This window comes from Condylostylus longicornis, unplaced genomic scaffold (genome assembly GCF_029603195.1).
Source record: "Condylostylus longicornis isolate FDR11 unplaced genomic scaffold, ASM2960319v2 ptg000004l, whole genome shotgun sequence".
NCBI classification, from domain to species: domain Eukaryota; kingdom Metazoa; phylum Arthropoda; class Insecta; order Diptera; family Dolichopodidae; genus Condylostylus; species Condylostylus longicornis.
The window spans coordinates 7,684,572-7,710,798 of NW_026577973.1; the positions used below are offsets into that span (position 1 = coordinate 7,684,572).

Below are 26,227 nucleotides of genomic sequence, written 5' to 3' on the forward strand. Positions count from 1 at the left end.
TTTTTGGTAGATTATTTGAAAAGATTTTAACAATGAAAAATACTACAAAAAAATGAAAAAAAAATTAAAAAGATGAGATGAAGAAAAAAATTAAGACATTTTCTTTGTAATTTGGAAATTTCTCCTTCAATGAATTTTAACCGCACATGTACATTATATGTATTTTACATACATATATACATATACATTAACTATGTGAAATATTAAGGTACTTATACGGTTACAAAACTTATGAAATATTGATTCTGATGACTTTAGAAAATTAAAACTTTCAAGTTAGGTCACAATTTATTTTATTATATATATATATAGGTGATTAATCATAAAATATTTATTTTAGAAGAAAGTTATTAAAGTCGCCTATAAATTATAATTAAGTTAATTGAAGTTTGAATTTTTTAAAAATAATTTGAAATCATTAAAAATTTTTTAATTGGAAATTTATGCTTATTTATTTCTTAGATTCAATTTAACTAATTGAATAACGATAACAATAAACCAATTACTTATAAGGGCATTAGTAAAAATGCTAACACACATGGACCAAATTTGAAGTTGATATATGTACGTACATATACATTTATAATATTCATGATGTGTGTTTGTATTTAAGGTGATTTAGTATAATCAGTGACATAACATATACCATCATTTAGGGCATCAAAAATGAGTAAATTCGTCGCGTTTCCAAGTTACAGAGGGATTTTAAAGAATTTTCACGAAATTTCTACGTGAACAAGTTGTTTCGCTTTTAACTACCCTTCCAAAAGAGATTAAAGCTTCAAGCAAACAGTTTCTGAAAATGCTACTAAAGAACTTTAAAGCAACATAGAATACCAAGTATTCGAACTTTTAAAAAAACTCAATTTTTCCTTTTTTGTTATTTTTTTAAGTTTCTTTAACCCGATAATTTTGTACGAAATTTTTTGAAATTTTTGTCCAGTTGCCGTAGCTTTAGCTTTAATTTAAGTCATTGAGCGTATATTATTCTACAGGATATATAACACAAAAACCGTTTCTACGTCAAGATTTTAAAGGCATTAAAAAAATGTAGGAACTCCAAAAATTGTAACTATTTTTAATTTTTATCACTTTTAAGATCTATAAGTGTTAATTAATATTAATTTTAACTTCAAAATTTTGATGTACATATATATATATATATATGCATATATCCTTTCACCATACATATACACATTTATGAATTTCATTATTTATAGCACAGTACAAAGCTTATTTGTAAACTTATAAAAATAAAATGTTTAGATTTTGAATGCAGAGCCTTGTGCATTTACTACCTCTAAGTATTACAATCCGTTATGATTTAATATACATATAGAATTACATGCATATACAAGGTACTTCAGAAAGCTATACAACAACATATACCATTGATTAGAAAATCGAAAATGGGTAAAACTTTTGTTCCGGACCGGGTGCCAAATCTCAAGGGTTTCCGAGTTCCAGGGGCTTTAACGAATTTTCACGAAATTTTTTACTTATTTTAACTTCACTTAAGTTCCCATATACTTCGTATTGATCGTCTTAAGTTGCTTCGTATAGATCATTCAAAATGTAGTCGTGGCTAATATTTTCATAACATTATATTTCAAAAGCAAATACTCGTAACAACAATTAATTTTTTTGGATGAAATAAAAACACGTGATGATATTTGTGTGTTTTTTATTAATTTTAAATTTAAAAGCTTAAAAAACCACCATTTATTTTCATTTCTATATATACCGTCCCATTTTGAAAGTGGCGAAGTAGTCTTGAGCTCCATAATTTTCACATATGCTGATATTAAATTCAATTAAAAAACTTGAACTATTCAAAATTAATTCAACTCCTCGTGTACACTTAAGCTAAATCGGGTTTTAGGATTGTACTTATTACAATATGGAATTATCGTCTACTTTCAATTGTACTTTTTATATAAATTTCTTCATGTACAAAACACAGGCTTCACTGGGCCAATACTTTTTATTTTGTTTTCTATAACTGATTCCGGGTTTAGTTCTTGATTATATTTACAATAATTCAAAAATCCACTGCATTTAACATTTTAATTTTACCCTTTACAAATTACTTTGAAAGTGGCGGGGGGGAGGGGGGGTGCAAAGATTTAAAACAGGGCATTATAGTTAGTTGCCTTGTTACACTTTAATATTTAACAATTTTTTAACAAAATTCTAATGAGTTTTTCATATACCTTATTATAAAATCCTTTTTTTTTGTATAATTTTCAACATTTTTCTTTTTTATTTTATTTATTTTTAATATTCATAATTAATATTAATTATAATTGATATCGTTCAACTATAAATGAAAATTGAAATAATAAAGAACATAAATTTTAATTCTTTTATGGAAAAAAAAACTAAACGAAATAAGAAAAACCCTCCCAAAAATTTTATGGTTTTATGATTTCAATAAAAGATTATGGTAGTGCGTAAACATACAGACGCACACATACACAAGTTTTAATAATAAAATTATGAAAAAAACTATACTATGAAATTTTATTGTGATAAAGAGAAAAAACTTAGTGAAAATTTATTGAAAAAGATAAAAAACAAAATGCCGGAAGAGAATTTTTTTTTTATTTTTTTTTCTTGTTCCTGTAAAATAAAATTAATTTATTTTCATTTCGTCATGATTTTCGTTTTTTTTTTTTTAATTTTTCAATTAATTTTTGTTCGTCTTCTGTTTTGTCTGAAATTCCCACTTTCTTTAATTGTTTTGTTCTTTTCTTTGTTTTTCTTGTCTTTTTTTTTACTCATTTCTTTGATTTTTTTGTTAGCCTGAATCTTGATGATAATTTCTGATATTTAAAATGATAAAATTTTCAAAAAAAAAAAACAAAAAATGATTATTCATTTTTGTCATCTTTAAAAAATTATCCTTTATCCTTTATTATACTCGTATAATATAATTTTTAGCACCTCACACAAAAAAAGAAACATAAAATAAGAAACAGAAAAATTTATCTGTTCTTACAAAAAGTACGTGATTAAAAATAAAATTTCATTTATGTTGAAAAATATAAGAGTTTTTAGAATGAAGAGGTAAGAAGTAATTCACGCGACAACATTGTATACAAACACTACTGTTATTATTGTTATTGGCCCATAAAGAAAAACGAAGGATATTACCAATACATGTTTGTATATATGTATATATTAAAGACAATAGAATTAAACAATAATTCATTAAACTTTCAACTCATACTTTTCGTCATATTTTTTGATTTGCAATTCATTGTGATGTCGTCGTTGTTGTAGTCGTCGTCGTCGCTGTTGTCATCATTATTGTTTTCACTGATAAAGAAACTCTCATATATATACCCTCTTTTTTTGGTGTTATTTTTTTGGTGTTTTTAAAACAGAAGGACAAAAATGAAATGAAAATAAAATTTATGGTTTATCCTGGCGAATTATTAAATCATTTCATACATTTTATTGTTTTCTTTTTCTTGTATTATTCTTTTCACCCCCATACCTCCATATTTTCATATTTTCATACACTACTTGTATATACTGTGTTTTTTTTTGTTAAACGTATTGTTTGTGAAAAAAAAAATTAATTTTTTTTTTTCAATTATAATTCATCATTATAAAGAAGTTATTCTTTTGTTTTTGTGTTTTCAAATAACTATACATTAAAATGTATATATACATAATATATAAAAGGTCATATACACACTGTACTATAGCTATACACCTCAATATGCTGATAAGCGAGTATTTTAGAAGAAATTCGAAAATATCTCAAATTAAAAAAGCAAGAACAGTTTTTAGTTAAAGAACTTAACAATCGTAAGTTCAATTGCCTATAAAAGCAATTTATTAAATTGATGTTTTATGTTCACAGAGTATTACCGAAAGCTATATATTTGTATAAGTAATTTAATCTAAACTGATCTGTAATAGTTCCTCATAAGAATAATCGCCTAATAAGAGATTTTGCAGTACTCATCACGCAAGAAAAGGATATGAGTCCTTGCAAAGTACTTCATTGCAATTAAATTATAAGTGCGGGTTAGAATTTTTTTTTATTTTGTTTTTAAATCGCAATCAGCATATCAGCCTCCACAACTATAAAGTTTTATATAACTAAAATCAATAGAACTTTCAAAATTTATGAGCAATTTTTATGATTAAATTTTCCAAATTAACGCAGCATTAGTAAATTATGTTTCTGGTAAATACAAAAAATTTAACCTATTGTTAAAATTAATAAAGAAGAAAAATGTAAAAACTATTGTAAGGTTAATCATACTCCCGCATTCAATTTGTTTGATCTAATACATAGGAACAAATGCATGAAAACAATAATGATCTTTTGTTACAATTAACTTGATTGAACTGTTTTAAAAACTATGATAATCTTTTTAAATCAATATTTAATAACACACAATTATTTAATATGAAATGAGCCTATTTGCTTAAACCGCAATTTCATTGTAAAAAAAGTGGAGTCTAGTATGTAATTATCCCGAAAATTTCCATGAAACATCTTTTTATACTGTATAAAACGGGTTGTCGTACTGAAGTGACTTAAAAATTAATTGCACAATTCAATTTGAAACTTATATATTTTACCAATATTACTTAGATTAAATAATTTTATAACAACGCGAACATTTTGTGTCAGACATTTAATTATACGAAATTCACACCAAAAACCATTTTTTTCAATAAATCTTGCGCATTATTCAAATTTTTTAACAAAAAACAATGCATTTGGAATGAAAAATGTATGCAAATACTTTTGAAAACTGTGGGTAAACTAAACATAAAACACCAAGGTACACCGTATAACATAATTTAATTAAAATATTCGTTGTTTTCAAAGTGTCTTTATAACAAAATATTGTATAAGGAAATTTACAATTACAAAAGGATAAGAAATTGTATTAAAAGGATTATAAATGTATAAAAAGAAAAAGAAAAACAAAAACTAAAAACAAGGATAAATGAAAAAAGAAAAAGAACTAGATTGTATAAGCATGATAAAAAAATTTTGTACCAGACAAAAAGTTACACAAAAACTGTTATACACGATACCATTATATATATTAAATTGAGAGATATGATGAGAAACGATTCATCAAGGTTCAGGATTTTTAATATAAAAGACAAGAAGAACAAAGATAAAAAATAATTGAATAAAAGAATGACAACACTTTTTTTTTTCACTTTTACTTATAGAAATTTTGGGTTCATTTTTTTACTTTTAGACTAGGCTAGACACTCTTTAGTAAAATTAAAAATTTATTTATAAAATAAAAGGGATAAGATAATTTGGTTGGTAATAAAAAAAAAAGAAGTTAAAATGTGTAACTAAATTTTTGAAATTCTGATAAAGTTTTTTTTTTTAATTATTTTGGATTCTGAGAAAAAAAAGATGATTAAAATATTGGTAGGAATACGAGCTCATTAAGAATTTTTATTTTTTTATTCGGTTCCATAACAAGAAACTTGTTAATTATCTAGTCATTTTTTTTTTATTTTTCTCTAAATTCAAATTAACTGATCAGTCCTGAGGTTACGACCTATATACCACTTAATTAATAAAAATTTTCAACTTACCAGTTTACTTTTAATTTATAGAGTCTTTTAATATAAATTTAATATTAAATTCGTCGCGTTCAAAATCACAAACCACAAAAATTGATTAAAAAAATTAAAATTGATCAACTTAAAATAAATTAATTATTATAATTAGTATGGCTATTTGTCATTTTTTCTTATTTAATTTAATAAGAATACGCCAAATTTTTTAAGGAGTATGGAAAATTTGCGGTCACATAATTAGGACAAAACAAAAGATGAAATTTAATTAATATGGTGGCTTTGACTGGTTAAATTTTTTTTAATATGTATGTATGGTTTAATATGTATATTATGTTGCGTATGTATAAATGAGAAGAGGGAGTACAAAAAGAAAAACGAAATTAAATTAATAATATATTTTCTTATAAAAAAATTTTTATAAAGATTTTCGAATAAAAATAAAATATTGGCAACTCTATATCATTTCTTTATCTGAATTTTATTTGACACAAAATATAACTATAATATTCGTATAGTGGCCTAATAGATTTGAAATATTTTCAAATTCGATTCATTTAATTTAATGAATTTGATATACATGGAGAATCAAAAGTAAAATATTCCACTTTTCGCTAAAGATAAAGAAGCTATAATATAGTAACGTTTAAGAACTTTCAATCATAGTATACATAGACTCTCCACTTTATAGTAAATTATTTTGATTTTTTTTTTTCCATAACAAAACTAATTTAAATTGCAAACAAAAATATCCCCTTAAATATTTTAAAAAGGAAAAGTATTCTAAATGCTGAAATCAAAATGCAGACCAAACTAATTATTAGTAATTTAATTTTTTGTTATACCAGGTTTTCACATATTAGTTTGATTAGTACATTATGAACAGGGTTACCACTGTCAAGAATGGTTTTTATGCTTCTCCGAGATTAAAATATCGCCAAATCAAAAAGAAAAGAACCAAAATAAGAGCTGTAAATTTCCGGTTTGCTAGCTTCAATATACGTTTATTATGTTATACTCCTATAAACGTACATATGTCCAGTGGTTCCAAAAGTTGATCAATCCGTGCCGTGGTCGAAATACTCGTAAACTTACATATAAAATTTCATCAAAAACGGTTCAGCCGAACTTGAGATACACGCGTGCACACACAGACCGACAGACAGACAGACCGACAGATCGACAGACCGACAGACCGACAGGTTGCTAAAAATAGTTCACTTACACTTTCCTACTATGGAAAAGTGAATTCCCACCGAAAACTCGATATGCAAAATTTGTTGCCATCACATAACCTACCTCGATTAGTAATTATTGTATACACAATACGGTCGGTAAAAAACAAAAAGTTGTACTTAAAATAAAACTCTTAAAATACAACTCTTAAAATAATTGATTCGTGTGAGGATCCATCAATTTTCGAACAAAAAAGACAGTAACAAATTTTCGTGCGAAGTCACCAAAAGTGCTAACTTTGGTTATGAGTGCTCTTACTATTTTAATTCTCAATAAAATTTAATTCGCGACTAAAGTAAAATTGCAATCGATTAAAATTAGTAATTATTTACTTGATATACACTTGTTGTTATTTCGAAGTTAATATCTTTCCTGAACAATACTGCATATAATTAACATTTTTTATGTTAAATTTCTTATAAACTAATCTTTGTAAATTATAAAATTTTTAAGAGAACAGAATATGGCACTAAAGAATTCTTCCAAGTCCTGAAATACTAAACCATCTACAATTGAGTGATACAATTACTTATATGTAATTACATCTTTGTAATTGAATCACTCCAATATAAAATAATTCTAAACCTGATTCCATTATATTATGGAATGCATATAATTCATTTAATTTCCTGAACATTACAAGTCGTTCATTAACAGGTGAACAAAATTAGATTTTCTTTATAAAAGTTTCAAAAAAAATTTTATATTAATATAGGTGCTCATAGAAACCCACAAAGAAATATCATCTTCATCTTCATATGTATATAATCTAATTATGGGAAAAAATTCAATTGGATTTAAATTCCAGAGGAGTTAATTTAATTGAATTAAATACTATATTTACATATGTAACTACTGAGAAATTAAAATATTTTATTGTGATGGTCAAAATGTTAAAAAATCAAATTTCAAAAATTCTTTTTTAAATATGTATACAAAGTGTTAAAATTTAGTTACTATGTTTTATAAATTGATTTCAAGAATTTAGTTTTAAATTAATAAAATATAATTTTCAATTAATAATATTGAATTATATAATATGTATATATGTATATGTAGATAGGTAAAATAGAATTCATTTTCTCCTCATATAAAAAATTTTGTAACATTTCTTTTGTTTCGTAAATAGCAATAATATAATATACATAAATTATTCATACACACATATACATATATATATATTAAAATTGATAATGATAATGATGATGACGATGATGATTTTTTAATGATAATGATTATAAGGATGATGAAAGCATTCAATATTCAATTTAAAATAATTAAAATAAATTAAAGTTCAAATATATAAATTTCAATTTAGAATATAAAATGTCAACCCTAAATATATATAGATTATGTATATGTACATATATGTACATATTTTGATATTATCCTTGTTCGTATGTAAACATGTATATGTTACTTTAGAAGCATATTATCACATATATTAGATTACTTTAACATAAATGTAAATAAACCTAATATATACACACATATATTTATAATATGTATCTATATGTACATAAATTAAATTGATATATGTGATAATAATATATATAAAAATGAAAAAGAATCCCTCTATTCTGGTATAAATGAATATCTAAGCTCGTAAATCAATTCAATTCATATAATATGGTAGCAGTTGGTAGTTTTATGGTGTTTTAAACCCAAAGGAATATTTTCCTAATGTATCCTTATAAAATATAAGAAAATACATATATGTATATTCATAATATGTATGTATATACATTTACACATTCATATATACTTACATATTTTGGTTATATAATCTTGCGTATAGGTAGAAAAATAAAAGTAAATTTTTTGTTTTTTGTTTCTTGATATCCTTGAGAATAATATTTTAAAAGTTTCTTATGTATTTTTCCATTTATAATTTAATTGATTTCATCAATTTCTTGAATAATGTATACACATGTATATGTGTTTATATATATAGTATACAAAATTACGTAAACAAATCATGAAAAATATTTGAAACGATTGTAGTAATAATGAATCAATTAAAAGCTATTATTTTCAATTTTAATTCAATTTCTTAATTTATAAAAAATAAATATTTTCAATTTTAATATTTAATAGAAAAAGAAAAATAATTTCATTTTTTAATAATTTCGTTTTTAGTTCATAAAAAAGTAAATAAAGAATAATTTGAATTGAATTTGGCAAATGAAAAAAATTTTTCAGTTATTGTTGTTTTCCATTTATGAATAACATACATATGTAAAAATATATATACACGGAAAGTAAGGACAAAATCTTTTTTAGAGAAATTGATAATCTTTTGTATTTATTTTCTAATTTTTGTTCTTCTTAACTGTTATTTAACAGTTTGCCCAAGAAATTAACTTGGTTCAAGCAGATTTTTAACTTTTTATACCTAAGCCTAAGAGTGTCATTTAAAGTAATTATGTAGGTTCTTGAATTTAAACATTAGACAACATTAGTAATTAAAAACAAGTTTTAAATGTAAATGTTTTATTTGTTACTTCTTACTGCTTCTTATGTTTAAATTAATGAAAATATTGGATATAGATATAATTTGATATTTTGGGCAATTCACAATTTAATGAATGTATGTCCCATGCATGTCCCATTACATATTGTGTATTGCACTAGCATGCTGTTTTATTGCACTAGCTGGGCTATAGTTTAATTAGCTAAAATTTCGGAGTTAATTTTAATCATTATAAATAATTATAATAAATAATAATTTTTCGAATTTTCATTATAAAATATATGAGTTTTTTACAACTCTAACATATTTGCTCTTATATAGGAGGTTCTTTCAATTAGTTGCAAATATATTCATAATCGTTAAGAGGTGCTCCAACTTTTACATTCGTAGGACGCATCAAATCAAACTTAAATTTATAATAAAATAAAATTTAATCAGGTATAGCGTAAAGTTAAAAAAAGATAAGTCACTAGATTACCTGATTATGTATGCTAACTTGTTTTAAAATTGTTTTTCGTTTTCTGCTCCCATTTGTTTGTTTTAAATAAGTTCTTCAATAATTTTCAAATTAAAATTTCATAATTTTTTAAACTAAATACTAAAATTCCCTCTTTATACCATCAAAATACTCATTTGCATTTTGATTATCATAGTGTGTGACACAGTCAAAATGTACATGGAATTTCAGAATAATTTTTTCTTCTACTATGGTACAATTAATGGCATATAATATTAATAACGGTTTTAAACTATTTTTGTTATGTTTAAGGCAATGAAAAAATTGGAGAACTCAATTTTTTTTTCTTATAATGGAAACTGTATAAATTTGCAATTTTATCACTTATTCTTATTTTCATTTCCCAAATTGAATTTGCATGACCGTATCTAGCCATTCTACTTTTTATATCTTTTGAATTTTTTTTTTTTTTGGTTGAAAGAAATATGAATATTAAAATGTTAATAAAAATAAGTAGGAATTTTCCTTAAAATATGCAAGAGATAATGTAGAATATAAAATGAATTATGTTTTTAATTTGGAATTTTTAATTTTATGTACAAGGATGTATTAAACTATGTTAGATTAATACAAACTTTAAAAATTTGGTTTAACGTTTGGCTTAAACACTAATTGTTCCCTTTAATCTTATCTTTAAAAGTTTCTTCCGTAAATGCTGTAATAATTTTTATTTTTATATGTTTAAAAATATTTTTTAAATGAAATTGAATTACCTGTAACTGAAATACCAAAAATTTATAAGAGCTATATTAATTGTATTTAAAATAAGTAATTAGACACACGACTGGCAAGTTTCATGAATCTGACTTTATTATTTTTCCGAATATAAAAAATTTGCCTTTGGAGTTGTATGGCAGTCACCCGAACAGGTGCAGCTATCCCATTAAAATTTTTAGAGAATATGTAGAATATAATTAGACACATGTATACAAAATTTTATATTTATAGCTTTATTAGTTTTTGAAATATTTAAAATAAACTCTTTGAGTTGTCTGGCAGCTACCCGAACCCGTTGTCCGAATTAATCCAATTACAATAAGGTTCGTTCTGGGCACAAAAGAAAAAACTTTTGAAAGTTTGATGCCGATTGTATTATTCGTTTTTGAATTATCGTGCAATCGGACGGACGGACATGTCTAAATCGACGCAGAATTTGACGCTGAGTAAGAATATATATATATGTCCATACTGGAGACGACTCCTTCAAGTAGTTACAAACTCCATACCAAAGTTAATATACCCTTCAAGAAGTACAGGGTGTAATAAAGCATTTACTATTGAAATTCTGTAATATAAGTTGGCAGAAACGTTACAAATATTTATTGATATATTCATATTCAATCCAATAATTTGGCTTATCGAACAGGAGCTATTGATGTTCATCAAACATCTTTATTGCCCAAAAAATTTTGTATTTTAGAAATTTATAAGAATTTATAAGCAACAACGTTATAATGTACATTCACATATGCATATACATATACAATAAATAATCTTTTTACCATGAGTTTAATTATTTTGCATTTGAATCAAAAATTTTTATATATAAATCTAAATTTAAATAAGAAAATAAAAAATTTTTTATTCAATATCATTTTAACAAGGTTAACCTAAATACAAATATCAAGAGTTTCTTTGAATTCTAATTAAAATCCAATTTTATTTTTTAAATTTATTTCCAATATACCTTACATTGTATATATGCATATAATTTTAATAGATCTTAAGTAAAACGATTTGTATAAAAAATTTTACTTTTTTGAAAGGAGTTTTCGATTATTTTATATTATCCTTTTTATCCTTTCTATCTACTTTAAAAGTTAAGATGATGGAAAAAAAAATTGTTGAGTATTATGCAGATATTTCCCTTATAACCTTGATCTAAAGGGAATTGATTTCAAGAAGATGAAAAAGAATCTACGACATGATGCAGTTCCTGTTTCATTTTTCCTATAATCTAAATAGTTTCTTGAAGAGAAGAAAATTTCATAAACAAGGTAAAAACAACAGAAAAATAAAATATTATTTTATTTTAAAATGTATGCATGTTAAACTGAAGACATTATGGAATCATTTTTTTTTATGTAACATTAAGATTGTCCATAATCCTATATTTTTGCTCTTATTATTTTTCCATAAAATTATGCTCAAATAAAATACTTTCTATAAAAATTTTTTAAAAAGCAAATCATAATATTCTTGAATAGATACATGTACATATGTGTGTACATATGGACCATATAGCTCTATTATAAACATACACTAAGCCATATAAGATTATATCAGCTGCACACATTCAAGTACATACATACATATTTTATAGTATCATAGGACGTCAATTAAATATAAATAAAGAAATTCGAATCTTGTTGAAAGAATAATAACATTTACGTAGAATTTATGTATACTTACATACATGAATTAAAAATGCTAGTCAAACTAATTAAACACGTTAATTTTTTGTTGAAATCACTGAATAAATCCTCTACTTTACTATTTTAATTAATCTTCTCGAAATTCTTTTTCCATATTGTTTGATCAATTAACGATAATTTCAATTCATTTCAAAGTTTCACTAAAAAAAAAAGTTTTGAGCGCCATTTTTTCAAACGCGGCAAGTACCAAAACTAAACAAATATTTTTATACAAAATGTCAATAAAATAAAACATTTTCAGCCGGAACATATGCATGTATTAAAAAAATGATCGTTTGAAAATGAAACATTAACATCAATGGCAACTCATTAATTTTTTTTTTGGCGCAAACATACAGCTGTTTAGCAACAGATGATTGAATACATTTTGAATAAAACAAAAACAAATCTCAGTTTTTATTTAGAGATCGAGCGGTTCGTGTTGTTTTTATTCAATTTTTGATATTTTTTAAAATAATTCGTATTGTCATATAAAAAAGTTTTTATAAATTTAATTGAAAATTTGTTTGCTGCACAAAATTATACGTAAAGATATTTGGATATGTCAATTCTTTTGGCTGATATTGATGCAACTTGTGCTGCACTTGGTTATAATGATGGTGAGAAATATCATGCAGAACCTGATGCAATACAAGGATTAAAAGTAAACAGAAAGAAATTTTCTTTTTAATAGATACATACGTATATGTAGGTAAATTTTGTAATTTGTTAATAATTTATTATTTTTAGCATTTAATTTGGATATTGCGCCGTGATTTAGATAATCATGAATATCGTCGGCATTTGGGCCGTGCTAATGTTTTACTAACTGATTTAGTACCAATGTTACCCGATTACATTGATGATGATGAATATGCTGATGTCTTAATTCGTTTATTGGTTATTTTAACAAATCCAACATTATTATTGTATCGAGAAGGTGGTATACCAAAAGATAATCACGGTCGTAAAGTTTATATGGAACTGATAGATATTTTACAAGGATATAAAGAAGGATTTACAAAACATACCGTATGGGCAGCATTAGCTTTAAAATTGCATAAGACTTTAGATGTGGTAAGTTAAAAAGTTTTTATATTGGCTTTCAATGATAAGTTTATTGTGTACGTATATTTTTCTACATTCAATGTTTAATATCGTTTTCAAAACCTTCAATTAATTTATAGCGTCTGTATGTATAAGTTATTTCAGTTGTCTTATAAGTAATTAAACATTCATATTGGAATTAGAAAAACAGTTTAATAGTTACAAAAAACTGAATTAAAGTGAGAATACCTATTGAAAAATAAAATTCAAGTAACACTTAATGCCGCAAATTCGGAAAATTTTACATTATAATTTTCAAATAAATTCATTTACATGTACATATGTATACACATTTTATATTTTTAGCCAAAGCAAATTTGAAGTAAATTTCATTTGATGGGTTTTCAAATAAATATGAACAAGAATAGATATTTAATAATATAAGGGTACACCTGCCTATCTATTCGAGTTTCTTTAACTGGAGCAAAGAATAAATTACAGAATTCTGGTTGTATTTAAAATATTATGAATTACAAATGGACACACAAGTCTAAAAAATTGGTTAGGCCGTCATATGCTTATTCCTGTCTACGCACTAACACCACTTTGTCAAAAATTTATTAATTTTAATTATAATATGAGCACCTACATATATTTATTTAATTTTCTCAGAACAAAATACTAGATCATGTTAGAATGAAAAATCGTTTCCTGTTATAAATGAAAATTATAAATGAAAATACATTTTCAGTTATGAATATGATTTTGAAATAAATATTTTTGGAAATTGCTTGCGTTATATAAAATTGCAAATTATACACAAACTCATAACATTATCTCGACTAAATCTTTCACGACTTCTCATACATATTTTTCTGAATATGTCCTTCCTATAAAGTTTTTATAAAATAAATTTGTTATCTGTTAAGTTTATTACATGTATTTTGTTTATTAAGACACTAATGAATGTTAATTTTTTACTGGAATGGCCTATTTGTGGAATGGGCTATTTGTGACTAAATGTAGATTATCTTATTTCTATATAAATAATAAAATAAGAGATATTAAAAAGTGAATGAAACTTTCGATAAAAATTTTGCTATTATAGAAAAACATTTTTTTCTTGACAAAGTAGGAAATGATAAAAAACTTAAATTCACGCTGTTCAGGTCCCTGGAAATTTGAATAGAGTGGTTAATACACTTTTTTTTTTATTTCTCTTTTAAAATTAATCTATATTAGATCGTTGATATACAATATATCGACAAAGTAATATTAAATTATTTTTATCATTGAAGTTTTAAGAGAATACAAAAGAATGAAAGTTTTATTTCGGTCTACTGATTATTAATTATTATTTCTTTTTATCTAGGAATACAGAAATACTTAGTGTATATGTATACCGCCTGGTATATTAAAATTTTATTTTTTCTTCTATTGAAGTTTACACTAATAGGATTACTTTAATTATTTTAATATTATCAATATTTTACGGAAACTAAAAAATCCTATGGAAAAATGTGAGTTTTAAATTGAAAATACTTACAATTAGAATTTTTTTTTAAATTCAAAACTTTTTATGTGTAAAAGAAAAATTTTGTTTTTAAATAGTTAAATATAGATTTAGAGCAAGAATTAAAACCAATAAAAATAAGAAAATTATTTTTAATGGTTGGCATACCTCCAATTTCCAATATCATTTTGAAATTGAAGGAAACTGATGGTATGCCAAAGTAGTATCGTAAATATGCGTCTTAGATTGTTCATTACTGTAACATCATTCTTGAACGTGTTACATTTTTGTAAGTATGTTATGAAAATATAAAGCTACACGCTTCCATGCTACATTTCTATTCAGTAGTTCATTTCAGTAGATGTGTGAAAATTAATATTATTAAACACTCATATATTTGCATTAAGTAGGTCAAATTGAATCATTCCTTATGCACAATATAGATTAATACTATTAAAATCAGTTTAAAATATTATAAGAAAAAAAAAATGAAATACAATTTTCAATCGAAAATTACAAAATCAGACAAAAATCATGAAATTGAGATTATAAATTGTGATTTGTTGTAATATTTTAAAAGAGTGTTTAAAAGTTTCTCTTAAATTTAAAAGATTTTAACCAAAAATTAAAAATCAGTTGCAATGTTTTCATTATAAGTTTGTAAATTATACAATAACGATATAACGTTTAAGGAAAAGGACATTTGGTCGAAATATGTATGATCTGTTCGGCTAAATAAATTGCATTTTAACACTGGATTTGAATAATAAAACCTTTTACTAAAGTAAATTTTCCTGTAGGCTTAGAAAAAATTAAATGTAGTTGTGAGAATGAATGTATGAAATAAAAACTTTGAACTCTCTTTGAATTCAGATAAATTTTTAACCACTGATTAGCTTTGGATTTTAGGCACATATACATAAATACATACATATATTCCAAAAAAGGTAGTTTTGAAAATAATTTTAATGAATGATATCAGCATTATTTATTTTATAGCCATTAAAATATTCAAGAGTTTCAAATTGTGGCAAAAATATAAAATTTAATTTTTTTTTTTTTACAATTTATTCAAACATTATTGGAATTAAAACTTTAAATTGCGGACGTTACCATTCTATTTTGTGTTATTTTTCGTTTTTGTTGCCCCAAATTGCCTTAGTTATATACACTTAAGAAATCAGAAAATTATCTAGCTTCCGCGTTTAATTATAAGGAATTAAATACTTAACTGGACTTTAACTTATTTTGCTTCTTCCATTTTTTTTTCTTTCAAAGGGGAAAAATAAAAACCAAAATTATCTTTTGAAAACTTTTTCACGCAATTTTCTTTTTAAATTTTCTCAACATATGCAAAGAACATTGTAATGCAAATAAAAGTAAGGAGAGAATGTCATAAAAAAAATAGAGAATTCTTTTATTTTTTTTCAAAAACCATTAGAATTAAAATGAAAGAATTCGTTAATTTTATTTTACTTTAAATAGCACCATTGTTGGTCGCATCCTTGAGGCCTATTAAAGTATTTTGATCGCGTTAATTTTTCTGAATATGAGAAAGAGAAAAGAAAACCCGTTCTTTAAAAATTTAAGTAGACCATCAGGCGTTACATATACTTAGGTCTTTAGTGTTAATTTCTGTTTTTCCTTTGTGCTGATTTTTATTTTTTATCTTTTTGGTTTTGACTTGTTCATGTCCTGCATTAAGAAAGACGAGGGAAATTTTCTTATCAGAAAAGTTGAAAATAGCAATTAGTGGTATTAAAAAAGGATTTTTTACTACCCTTATTGTAAAAACAAAAAATAATGAAAAGAAAATATAAAAATTAAAAGGAAAAAAAAGTTTAAGTGACTATAAAAAAGAGAAAGTTTTTCAATGAGTTTGTATTTTACCTCATTTATAGTGGTTTTTTGTTCTCAAAAAATCCAAAAATAAATAAGGGGAATCTAGAATTTTGCTGTAGTAAAGCTACTGTATTGCTCTTCTTAATTTCACGATAATTGTAAAACTAAATAATAAGATGATTGGTTGAATTGGTTTTTTAAATGAGCACAAAAATTATGTTGTCCAAAATGTTAATAATTTGTTTTGCAATTGATATTTTGAGGTTATAGACTTTAAAATAAAAAGCAAATGATTAAAGTTTTTCAATACATCATTGGTTGTCTATTCAAAGTCCCTATGGAAAATTATAAATATTAGATTAGACTTCTTTATATCGTGTTCATAAAATTTTTGTGAGTCATTGTTCTTGTTTCAAATTTTTTATAATCACAATTAAAAACAAAATATTTTTTAGTAATTTTCACATCAATTGAGGTCAATAATTTTAATTGAGCTTTAACATTCAAGGTAATTACAAATAATTAATTTTTATGTTAATTAAATCGAAGAATTTTCACTTAAAGGCGACTTTCTTTTAAAATTTTGGTCTCAGTTTAACACACTTACAACAGTTAAATAAATTATAACTATAATACCTTACATTGCAACAATTGTAAGTATTACAATTGTAAAATTCTAAAAATTTGTAGTGGAGATTTCGGGTTATTATTCAACTGTTAACTGCGGCAATTCAAATAAAATTAATCAAAGAAAATATGGTACCATTTCGTTACTGATGAGAATATATTCCTATTGATTCGAAATTTTTAAAATCGTTCACAAATTTAAAATAATTTATCGATATATAAAAATGGATATTAGTAAATGAAATATAAATTTAATTGTAATTTAAACCGAAATCAAACAAAATCAGGTGCAACAATCTGAAAGTTTCCAATTAACTTTTTTTTTTCTTTGTGTCCATTTAAATATACAATTATGTTGTGCTTTTGTTCAACACAAAACTATACGTAACTGATGTTAAGGGAAAAGAAAAACGTATCAGTACGTGCTCAAACTTTAAGGTATTTCGGTTAAAATTGTAGAATAAAATTATTTAAGGAAAAATAAGGGTTAGTTAAACATGTTTCATTTATCGTTAAATAACCAATTGAATACGAAAAAAAAAAACAAGAAAAACAAAAAACAAAACAAAAAATTGTTTTATTTCTTCCTCTTTGTAACTTCTTCTTAGAATTTAGGACAAAGTGCTTGAAATTTTTTTCTTAACTTAAATATCAAGGACGATTCATTGTCATTTAAATTTTTATTTCTTTGTAATTTTCTATAAAGAGATGTTCAAAAGAGAAGAATATGAGTTTAAATTAGAATAGAAATTGTGCTTGTTCAACGTAAAGTTGAATGGATCCAAAAATGTATATAACAATAAAAGCATAAAAAAGTAAGGGGGAAAAATCGAAAAAAAAATGAAAAAAAAAAAAATTCAGAACGAATAAAGGAAAAGGATGTGAAAAACAAATGAAAAAGGACATAACTTTTGTTAGTATTCCTAATTTAAATTTCTTTTCATTTAAATTTTTAAGGATCTTTTACGATTAGGAACCAAGGAAATTTTAACTATGTGATGTAACTAGACATGAAATCATGAAATGAATCAATTCCACACCATTATCTTTATAGTTTTGTACGTTTATTTTATTTTGTTTGGCATTTGTATTTTTTTTTTTTTTTTTTTGAAATTGGGCATCTTTAGAAGAACTGAAAGGAAATATAATACAAAATTTTAATATAAAAGGATATTAAAAAGAGCATTTTTACAATTCTGCTGTTTTTGAAATAAAAATTTTAGATTGAAATTTTATGCGAAATTGTAATCTTTTGTTCTATCAAAAGAATTTCGTGAATCAATAAAAATGATACTTATTTTTTTTTTCTGGAATCGAGGAAAAGTGTAAATAAATTCACATTTACAAGTTGAAGTTGTATTGTTGTATATATGTATATAAGATTGAAATAAAAAAGATAATTGCAAATTATTGTGAACCAATAAAGTTTATTTATTCATTTTTATGTTTCTTTTTGTTATAATTACTCACTTTTTGATTGATTTCCTATAAAAATCAGTTTAAAGGTTTTTGGTCCTCTTATTAAACTGTAATATTTTTTAAGAAAAGAGCCTTGTGTTAATATATATGTCCCATTTCGCTTCATTTAAATTAGTATATAACATTGGTTATTTACAGGAATCATTGTTAAAAATTAGTTCATTTTGAATAAATTACAATTTTTTTTAATATAAATTATTAATAAGTGGAAATTTTGTAAAATGACTTATAAAATTAATGTTTTTTTAATAAAAAATAAAAAAATAGGCAGAAGTTTTGCACACAAATTCGCTTAATTCTTTTATTACTTATAAGTTACAAAACGAAAATTAATTTGTTTCGCAAAGCTTGCATGACAACCATTTTTAAGTGTAGGAAGTTTAAAGAAGTCCTTTTAAACAGAAAAAAAATAAAAAAATTTGAAAGAAACTGTTTGAAAAGAATGCTTTAATATTTTTATAAGCATAATGTTAATGAACACTATTTTAATACATGCCCTAATAAACAGTGTTAATAATTATGAAAAAATCCAATCAGTTGCTAGTGTATAGGTACTGAATTTATACCGTTAAAGGATAATAGAAGAATTATAAGCAGAATTTTCACAAGCAATGTTTGAAACCAAGCCCAATATGCGAAATAAAAGTTTTATGATAACAGGTTTTTCATTTAAGACTAAAATGTATTATAAATCAATATATGTATGGGTTAGAGGCGTCATTTTTTCCACGTTTGTTATTATTAATAGAATCAAAAATTTAATTTTGATTCTATTAATAATTCGGATTTCAATTTCTAATTCAAATTCTAATATTAGTTTGGATTAAACAAATTCTGTACTATTTATTAGAATTTTTCTATTCACTACTATTTCTTACTCCATTATTTACAATTATTTTCAACAAATTAAGAAAACAGCAAAATTTTCAGTGGTAATCATATTTTTATAATCAATATAAAAAATCAGAATTTTGGAAAGTAGAGAATAAAAATCAAATTATTTTCTATTTTTAAAATTTTAAGAATCTTAATAGAAATTTGTAGGAAATAGACCTACTTCAAATATTTCTTATAATATTATATTTGTTAATGTTATTTGCGAAAAGACACGACATATTTTTGTTAGATGTTAATTATAAATTTATATAATTTAAAAGATGACAAATTTTAATGAATTTATAGTTCATGTTTTAAGACACATTTGTTATAGAATAATAATAGAATAGAATAGAATAGGGTTAATAGGATAATAAAAATAGACAATCTAGTATTTTATTGCGAAAATTTATGTATTTCAAGAATTTAGTTTTAGAAGTTCAAAAAAAAGCATCTATAAAATATCTAATTAATAAAATTTTGTGTATTCTAGGAATGAATTTTTAAGTTGCAAATTTAGTTTTATTTTATAGCTTTATTTTGTTCATATAATTGCAATATAAAATTGCACTATATGAAGTAATGTTTGTGATATATTAAGATAAAATTTATTTCTACTCTTCGTAAAAATATTACGAGTTATCAAATATTTTATTAACAAAGTAGAAATATGGTCTTCGGAACAACTTATGACCGCTTTAAATATGCGTTTTTTTTCAGTGTATAAACCGAGAGTATATTTGAATTTAATTTAGTACTACTCATTGAAATTACTCATATTGTGATCTTTTCAAAAAAAAAATATAAAATATTTACTGATGGTTTAATTTAAAAAATAATTTTAAGGAAAAATTTCCATTTCTTTTCTTTTTTTTTGTCTAAATTTAAGTTCAGACCGTAAAACCGAGTTTAAATAAGATTTTTAAATAAAAACAAATTTTTTTCTATACTTATTATTTTATTATATACATTTATATATATATGTACATAATATGCATTTATATATTAAATAAAATGTGAATAAAAAGTTTTTGAAACAAAATAATCCGGAAGAATATTAAATAAAAACTGTGTATAGAATAAAAACTATTTAAAAAAAAAGAAGAAAGGACTTTTCTTTTCCATTGTCTAGCTTTTTTTTTCTTTTTTATTTTTACCCTTTATTTTTGTTATTTTCATTATTTTTTTTTTTGTAGAAAACTTAACCAAAGAAATTTTGTTATTTTGTTCCACAAAAAATTATTTAAAATTTTATTTTTCTTTTGTTGTTTTAGTGTATTCTTGGTTTTTTTCTGTTTATTCTGAAAAGTTTCGTCAAAAACGGTGGTCGAATTATAAAGAAGAAGAAATAAAATTGAAAAAAAAGACCATTTCAAAGCGAGTGGTTTTGGTTATTTGTGTTTTGGTTTATGTTTTAATTTAATTTTTTTTTTATTATTATTTTAGAAAATTGACAAAAATTTCATATGATTTAAATAATTTGATAAGTTTTGACAAATAAACCACAATTTCTAAGTACATTAAGAATTAAAAGATTCATTATATAAAATCAGACAACATTTTGCTGTTTCACGATGTTTGTTATAAGTATGAAAGAAAATCGAAAAGGAGAGATGTTAAATTATGGTCGTCGAAAACTTATCGGTTCGTGAGGGCATTATAAAAAAAAATATGTACATATTATGTACTATGAAAATTCATTTAAAAAGGATTAATATATAATATGGCGTACAGTTTTTTTATTGTCGCAATCAGTTCGGTTCTTTCAAATTGAAACTAAGTTAAAATTTAAAATAATCCATCTCATATCGGTCCATCTAAAATTATAAGCTAATAAATCATTTTTCATTCTACTAAGTTCAAGTATTCACACTTAACTTATAAGCAAGTAGTTTAATATTTTAAATTCCATATCGCAATTTTCCAAATGAATATTATAAAGAAAATAACCTCCTTGGATTTTAATATAAAATATTTCTTTAAATTTTTATTAAGTAAAAAATCGAAAAAGAAAACTAGTTTTCATTTCTTATTATTTACCAATTCTCTATAAGTAATATTTAAGAATACACCAAAATATATAAAAAAAAAAGCAAAATACTAATGCAAAGAAAAAGTTGAAGAAAAACCCAATAAAATTGCCCACAAAATTTTCTTTAGCAATTTTCCATCTTAAAAGAACCCAAAAAAACAAAAAAAAAATTAAAAAACTAAGAAAATAAAAAAATAAATGAAAAATAGTTGAAAATTTTTCATTTAAAAAAATAAAATATAAAAAATAAAATAGAGATTTTAAATTCGGATAGTGGGAATGAAAAAAAGTTTAAAATAGAAAAATAAAGATGTGAAGTTTCTTGTATCCTTTTAAAGGACATAGTGGTACTGTTTATACAAGGTGATTTAGCAACAAAAGTTAAAAGCCGTATGCTACCGGATAGGCGGTCAAAAATGAGTAAAATTTCTGTTTAAAATATATTGTCAGATTGGAACTGTTTCGGCAAACTATGCGGATTTTAAGAAAATTTAACGAAATTTTAAAATAAGAACGTAATTTTTTTTTGCTTATAATTTCCGTTACAGAAGTTTTTGAAAGGCCTATTTCAGGTTTTAAAATAAAGAATATCGTATATTTTTGTTTTATAAGTTTTTTTTTTCGGAAATACAAGCGTTTGAATTTTTGTAAAATTCCAATTTCCAAAATGCTCCTTACAGAATTTTTATATTATAATTTAAGTCATTAAACATTAAAAAATCTTTTATGGTATATGAGCAATAGTAAAATGGTTTCCATTTGACACTAAATTTTAAATAAAAATTTTTCTCATTTTCAACCGTCTACCCGATGGTATATGACCACTAACTTTTTGCTAACTTACCCTGTATACTTACTAGGACTCAATATATAAATGAAAAATAAATTTTTATTTTTATTTTTCTCTTATGATACAGAAAAATCTTTTAAATAAATATTTTTTCTTTAAATTATTTGCAACAGTACTATAGAAAATTTTTTTTTTTTAATATAAAATATTTGGTTTATCGAATGAATTTTTGTAAAACTTTAAATTTCTTCAATATATTCTAAAATTTTGTATCTTAATATAAGCACAAGATACATTAAAGATATGCTTACTTATATGTATATAGTTGATCCTAGCAAAAGTAAACATATTCTTGTAGAAAAAATTATTAGATAATCGGGAAAATTTGGATGATTTCAATATACTTGCTTAGGGTGTTCTATTCTATTTTAAAAACTGAAAGCAGACCAAAAGAATAACTCCGATTGATGTAACTATATTAAATACCATTATAACAAAATATTATGTAAACCGATATTTTATTCGAAGTCAATTTTATGGAGGTTCTAAAAAAATTAAACAAAAATCTAATATAAATCAAAACTCTTACTCAAAACAATTATTCCAAAATGCTGTAACATATCACATAGCATGGAATTTTTAATTATTTTTCCGTATGCATTATATTTCGTGTCGAAATTCTCGAGAACTGTTAAGATAGGAAGATAAGAAACTTATTCTACTTTAATAGAACTTTTCCGGGTAAATTTTTTAACAACAACGAACTCAAAATAAAAACAGACTATGACTGAAAAACTTTAACATTATTCATTTATATAAGTTGAATAATAACACTTAATGTTAAATGTTGTGCACCATTTAACTTAAAAACATATAGCTCCGTTAGGTTGATAAATTGACGTAATAATTCTATGAATTTCTCATCCAAGAGTCCTTAATTTAGCATTTAAATTTAATTTTATATAATTTTATTTACAAGAACTGAACTAAAATATTATTAAGTTGTAAATATAAAATTTTTACTTCATGTTACAATATTTTTATATAAGAAGTTTTTATAATAAATTAATAATTATATATATGTACATACATATGCATATATGTAAATGTATATATTCTTGACTTAGTTCAGTAGCATTACTGTGCCATAAAATTGTGTTTATATAGAGTTTTTTCTTTTTGTTAAAGCAACAGATTGGATTTTTATGCACTTCAATTTGTTGTTTCCCGATTTCTTATTTTAAAATTTATTTTTTTTTTTTGTTCGATTCTTATTATATAACAACATCTATAATTTTAAATAGAAAGTTCTATATCCTTGTATTGTAAAGTATATTTTCGGTAGTTTATAGTGTTTTGAAAACTGAGTATATACAATATTATATATAAAAATAAGAAATACAATATCTGATCTAATTTTTTGTTCTATTTTACATTACAACATTGCATTACGTAAGTTATATGCAATTTATAAATATAATTGTGTACATTTTATACATACATGAACTTTATTATAATTTTTGTATAGTTGTGGGATCAATAATTCTATATATGTATATATAAAAAGAAAAAATTTAATAACAAAAATATTGAATTCTTGTATAGCTTGGTATTCGTTTTCTTCCCAGCCTTTTTTCATTATATGAAGAAATGCTTCTCTTTTCTATAAATACACAGACAAAAAAATTATATATGTAGGTGCAATCCGATATACATATGTACATACTATATATTTGTTAAGGACAACATAATATTATTTTCTTTATTAGAGAATTATATGAGATTTTACAAGATAGGAAAAAGAAAATCTAATAAAAAAAAGATGTAATATAGTGCAGCAGTTTTCTTCTTAGTGCAATATTTTTCTCTATTATTGAACACAACATTCTATATATATTAAATTATTAAACCTTTTAATATTATCAATTGAAATCTCTCGGTAATAGGGTAAGTTTACTAATTTGCTTCTTTAATATTATAAACATTTTTATTATGTTGGTATAGGTTGTTTTTTTTAAGTTTCTGTGCTATTAAATTATGGAAAAAAGAGGGTTTTTTTTTTCAAAGTTTAACAACAATTTAAATCAGATTTATAAAAAAACTTAATGGTTAAGGGTTATTTTAGCCGTAATGCAAAACAGTATTTCAAATTCATAATGTTCTTAGCAATTTTCTGATTTATAGAAATTTTTTTAATCGCTAAATTCCTGTTTGAGCACACTCACGCTTCTTTGATCGTCGGTTTCAATAATAATTTAAAGGTTTTACATTCTATTTTTTATTATAAAAATAAAACCATTATTTTATTTGAACCCAGCTGAACCAACGTAATTTTTGTATTTCGAGCGTTTGTACATTAATTTTGTAAGATTCGAGCGGCTAACTTTTAATTTTAACAAAAAGTTCATATTATATATAGTAAGCTATTTAATCATAATCAATTTTTTAATTATTTTTTAAATTTTCAGTAAACGAAAGTAGCAGAATAGTTGTTGATTTTAGCCAAATTATTAGTTTTTATTTTTACCGACCGTATTGTGTAAACAATAGGTAGGTTATGTGATGGCAACAAATTTTGCATATCGAGTTTTCGATGGAAACGTACTTCTCCATAGTAGGGAAGTGTAAATAAACTATTTTTAGCAACCTGTCGGTCTGTGTGTGCACGCGTGTATCTCAAGTTCGGCTGAACCGATTTTAATGAAATTTTATATGTAAGTTTATTTCCACCATGGCACGGATTGATCAGGCCTCGGGAACTTTTGGTATAAATCAGGCCTCGGGAACTGCACTTTTTAGCGGGCCTGTTTTACATTTTTGAACATTTTGAAAAAAAATATTCAACCGATTTACTTGAAATTTTATATATATGTTTTGGAAGAAATCAGGCATCGGCAACTAGACGTTTACTACCGGTCAAATATACATTTTTGTGTATATAAAGAGAAATAATCAACCCATTTCATTTAAATTTAGTATTTGAATTCCTCGTATTAAAACAATAAGATAGATAGTCGTATAATAAACATATGTCACATTCCATTAAGTTATAATTTGTTCTTCACGAGTATCTGAAATATAAAAGAAGAATTTGTAGTGCGATAGCCGAATAAGTAAATTTTTCAAATATATAATTAAAAATTTCTGTTCCTCACGATAAAAAAAAATTGGTTTCCCTATAAAATTTGTTTTCCAGCCTTTTAAAACTTATGTAGAAAAATATTTATAATATGTTGAATTAACAAAATTTTTCAAAAATTTGCAATAAATTTTTTAAATTTAAAAAAAAAATTATGAAATTTCCCAGAACAGACAAAAAAATATTGATAATCGGATAAAATATCCTTTGACATACAAATTAAAAAATTAATAATATAATGAATAAAACCAAACCGTAAAATTTTATAATTAACAAGAGCTTAAAAGTGTTTAAGTTACTGAGGAGATAAAGTCGTTTATTTGCCAATTAATTTAATTTGATTCCTTTTGAGAGAGGCTTTTGAATATTTAACAAATTACATTTGTAAATTTATTAATTCTTAAAATTTATATTTGCAAATAAATAAATAAGAAAGTATATTAATAAGTAAATAATTTAAGAAAAATAAACTTTGTTAACGACTCGTGAGCCTTTGCTTTCTTGAATTTGTGTAGTTGCATATAATGACGCCATAATACTTGGTATTGCTTGCTTATGTAATGTATTGCATACTTTAACAGAAATGTATATTGTAAATTTTAAGATAATTTTAAACTCGAAACATTATGCAACATTGATCAACTTTCAATACTTGTGAGTATGAA

At 23.6% G+C, this 26,227-nt stretch overlaps 1 protein-coding gene across 1 annotated transcript in view; it reads left to right on the plus strand.

Annotated features, from left to right (window-relative positions):
• The first annotated feature begins 12,660 nt into the window (after positions 1 to 12,660).
• Positions 12,661 to 26,227, plus strand: part of LOC129612766 (protein timeless homolog) — a 67,885-nt gene continuing 54,318 nt past the window's right edge. Inside the window, exons 1-2 of the mRNA XM_055526529.1 lie at positions 12,661 to 12,881; positions 12,968 to 13,294. Of these exons, the coding sequence (XP_055382504.1) occupies positions 12,780 to 12,881; positions 12,968 to 13,294 (429 nt within the window). The 5' untranslated portion in view covers positions 12,661 to 12,779. The remainder of the gene's footprint in view (positions 12,882 to 12,967; positions 13,295 to 26,227) is intronic.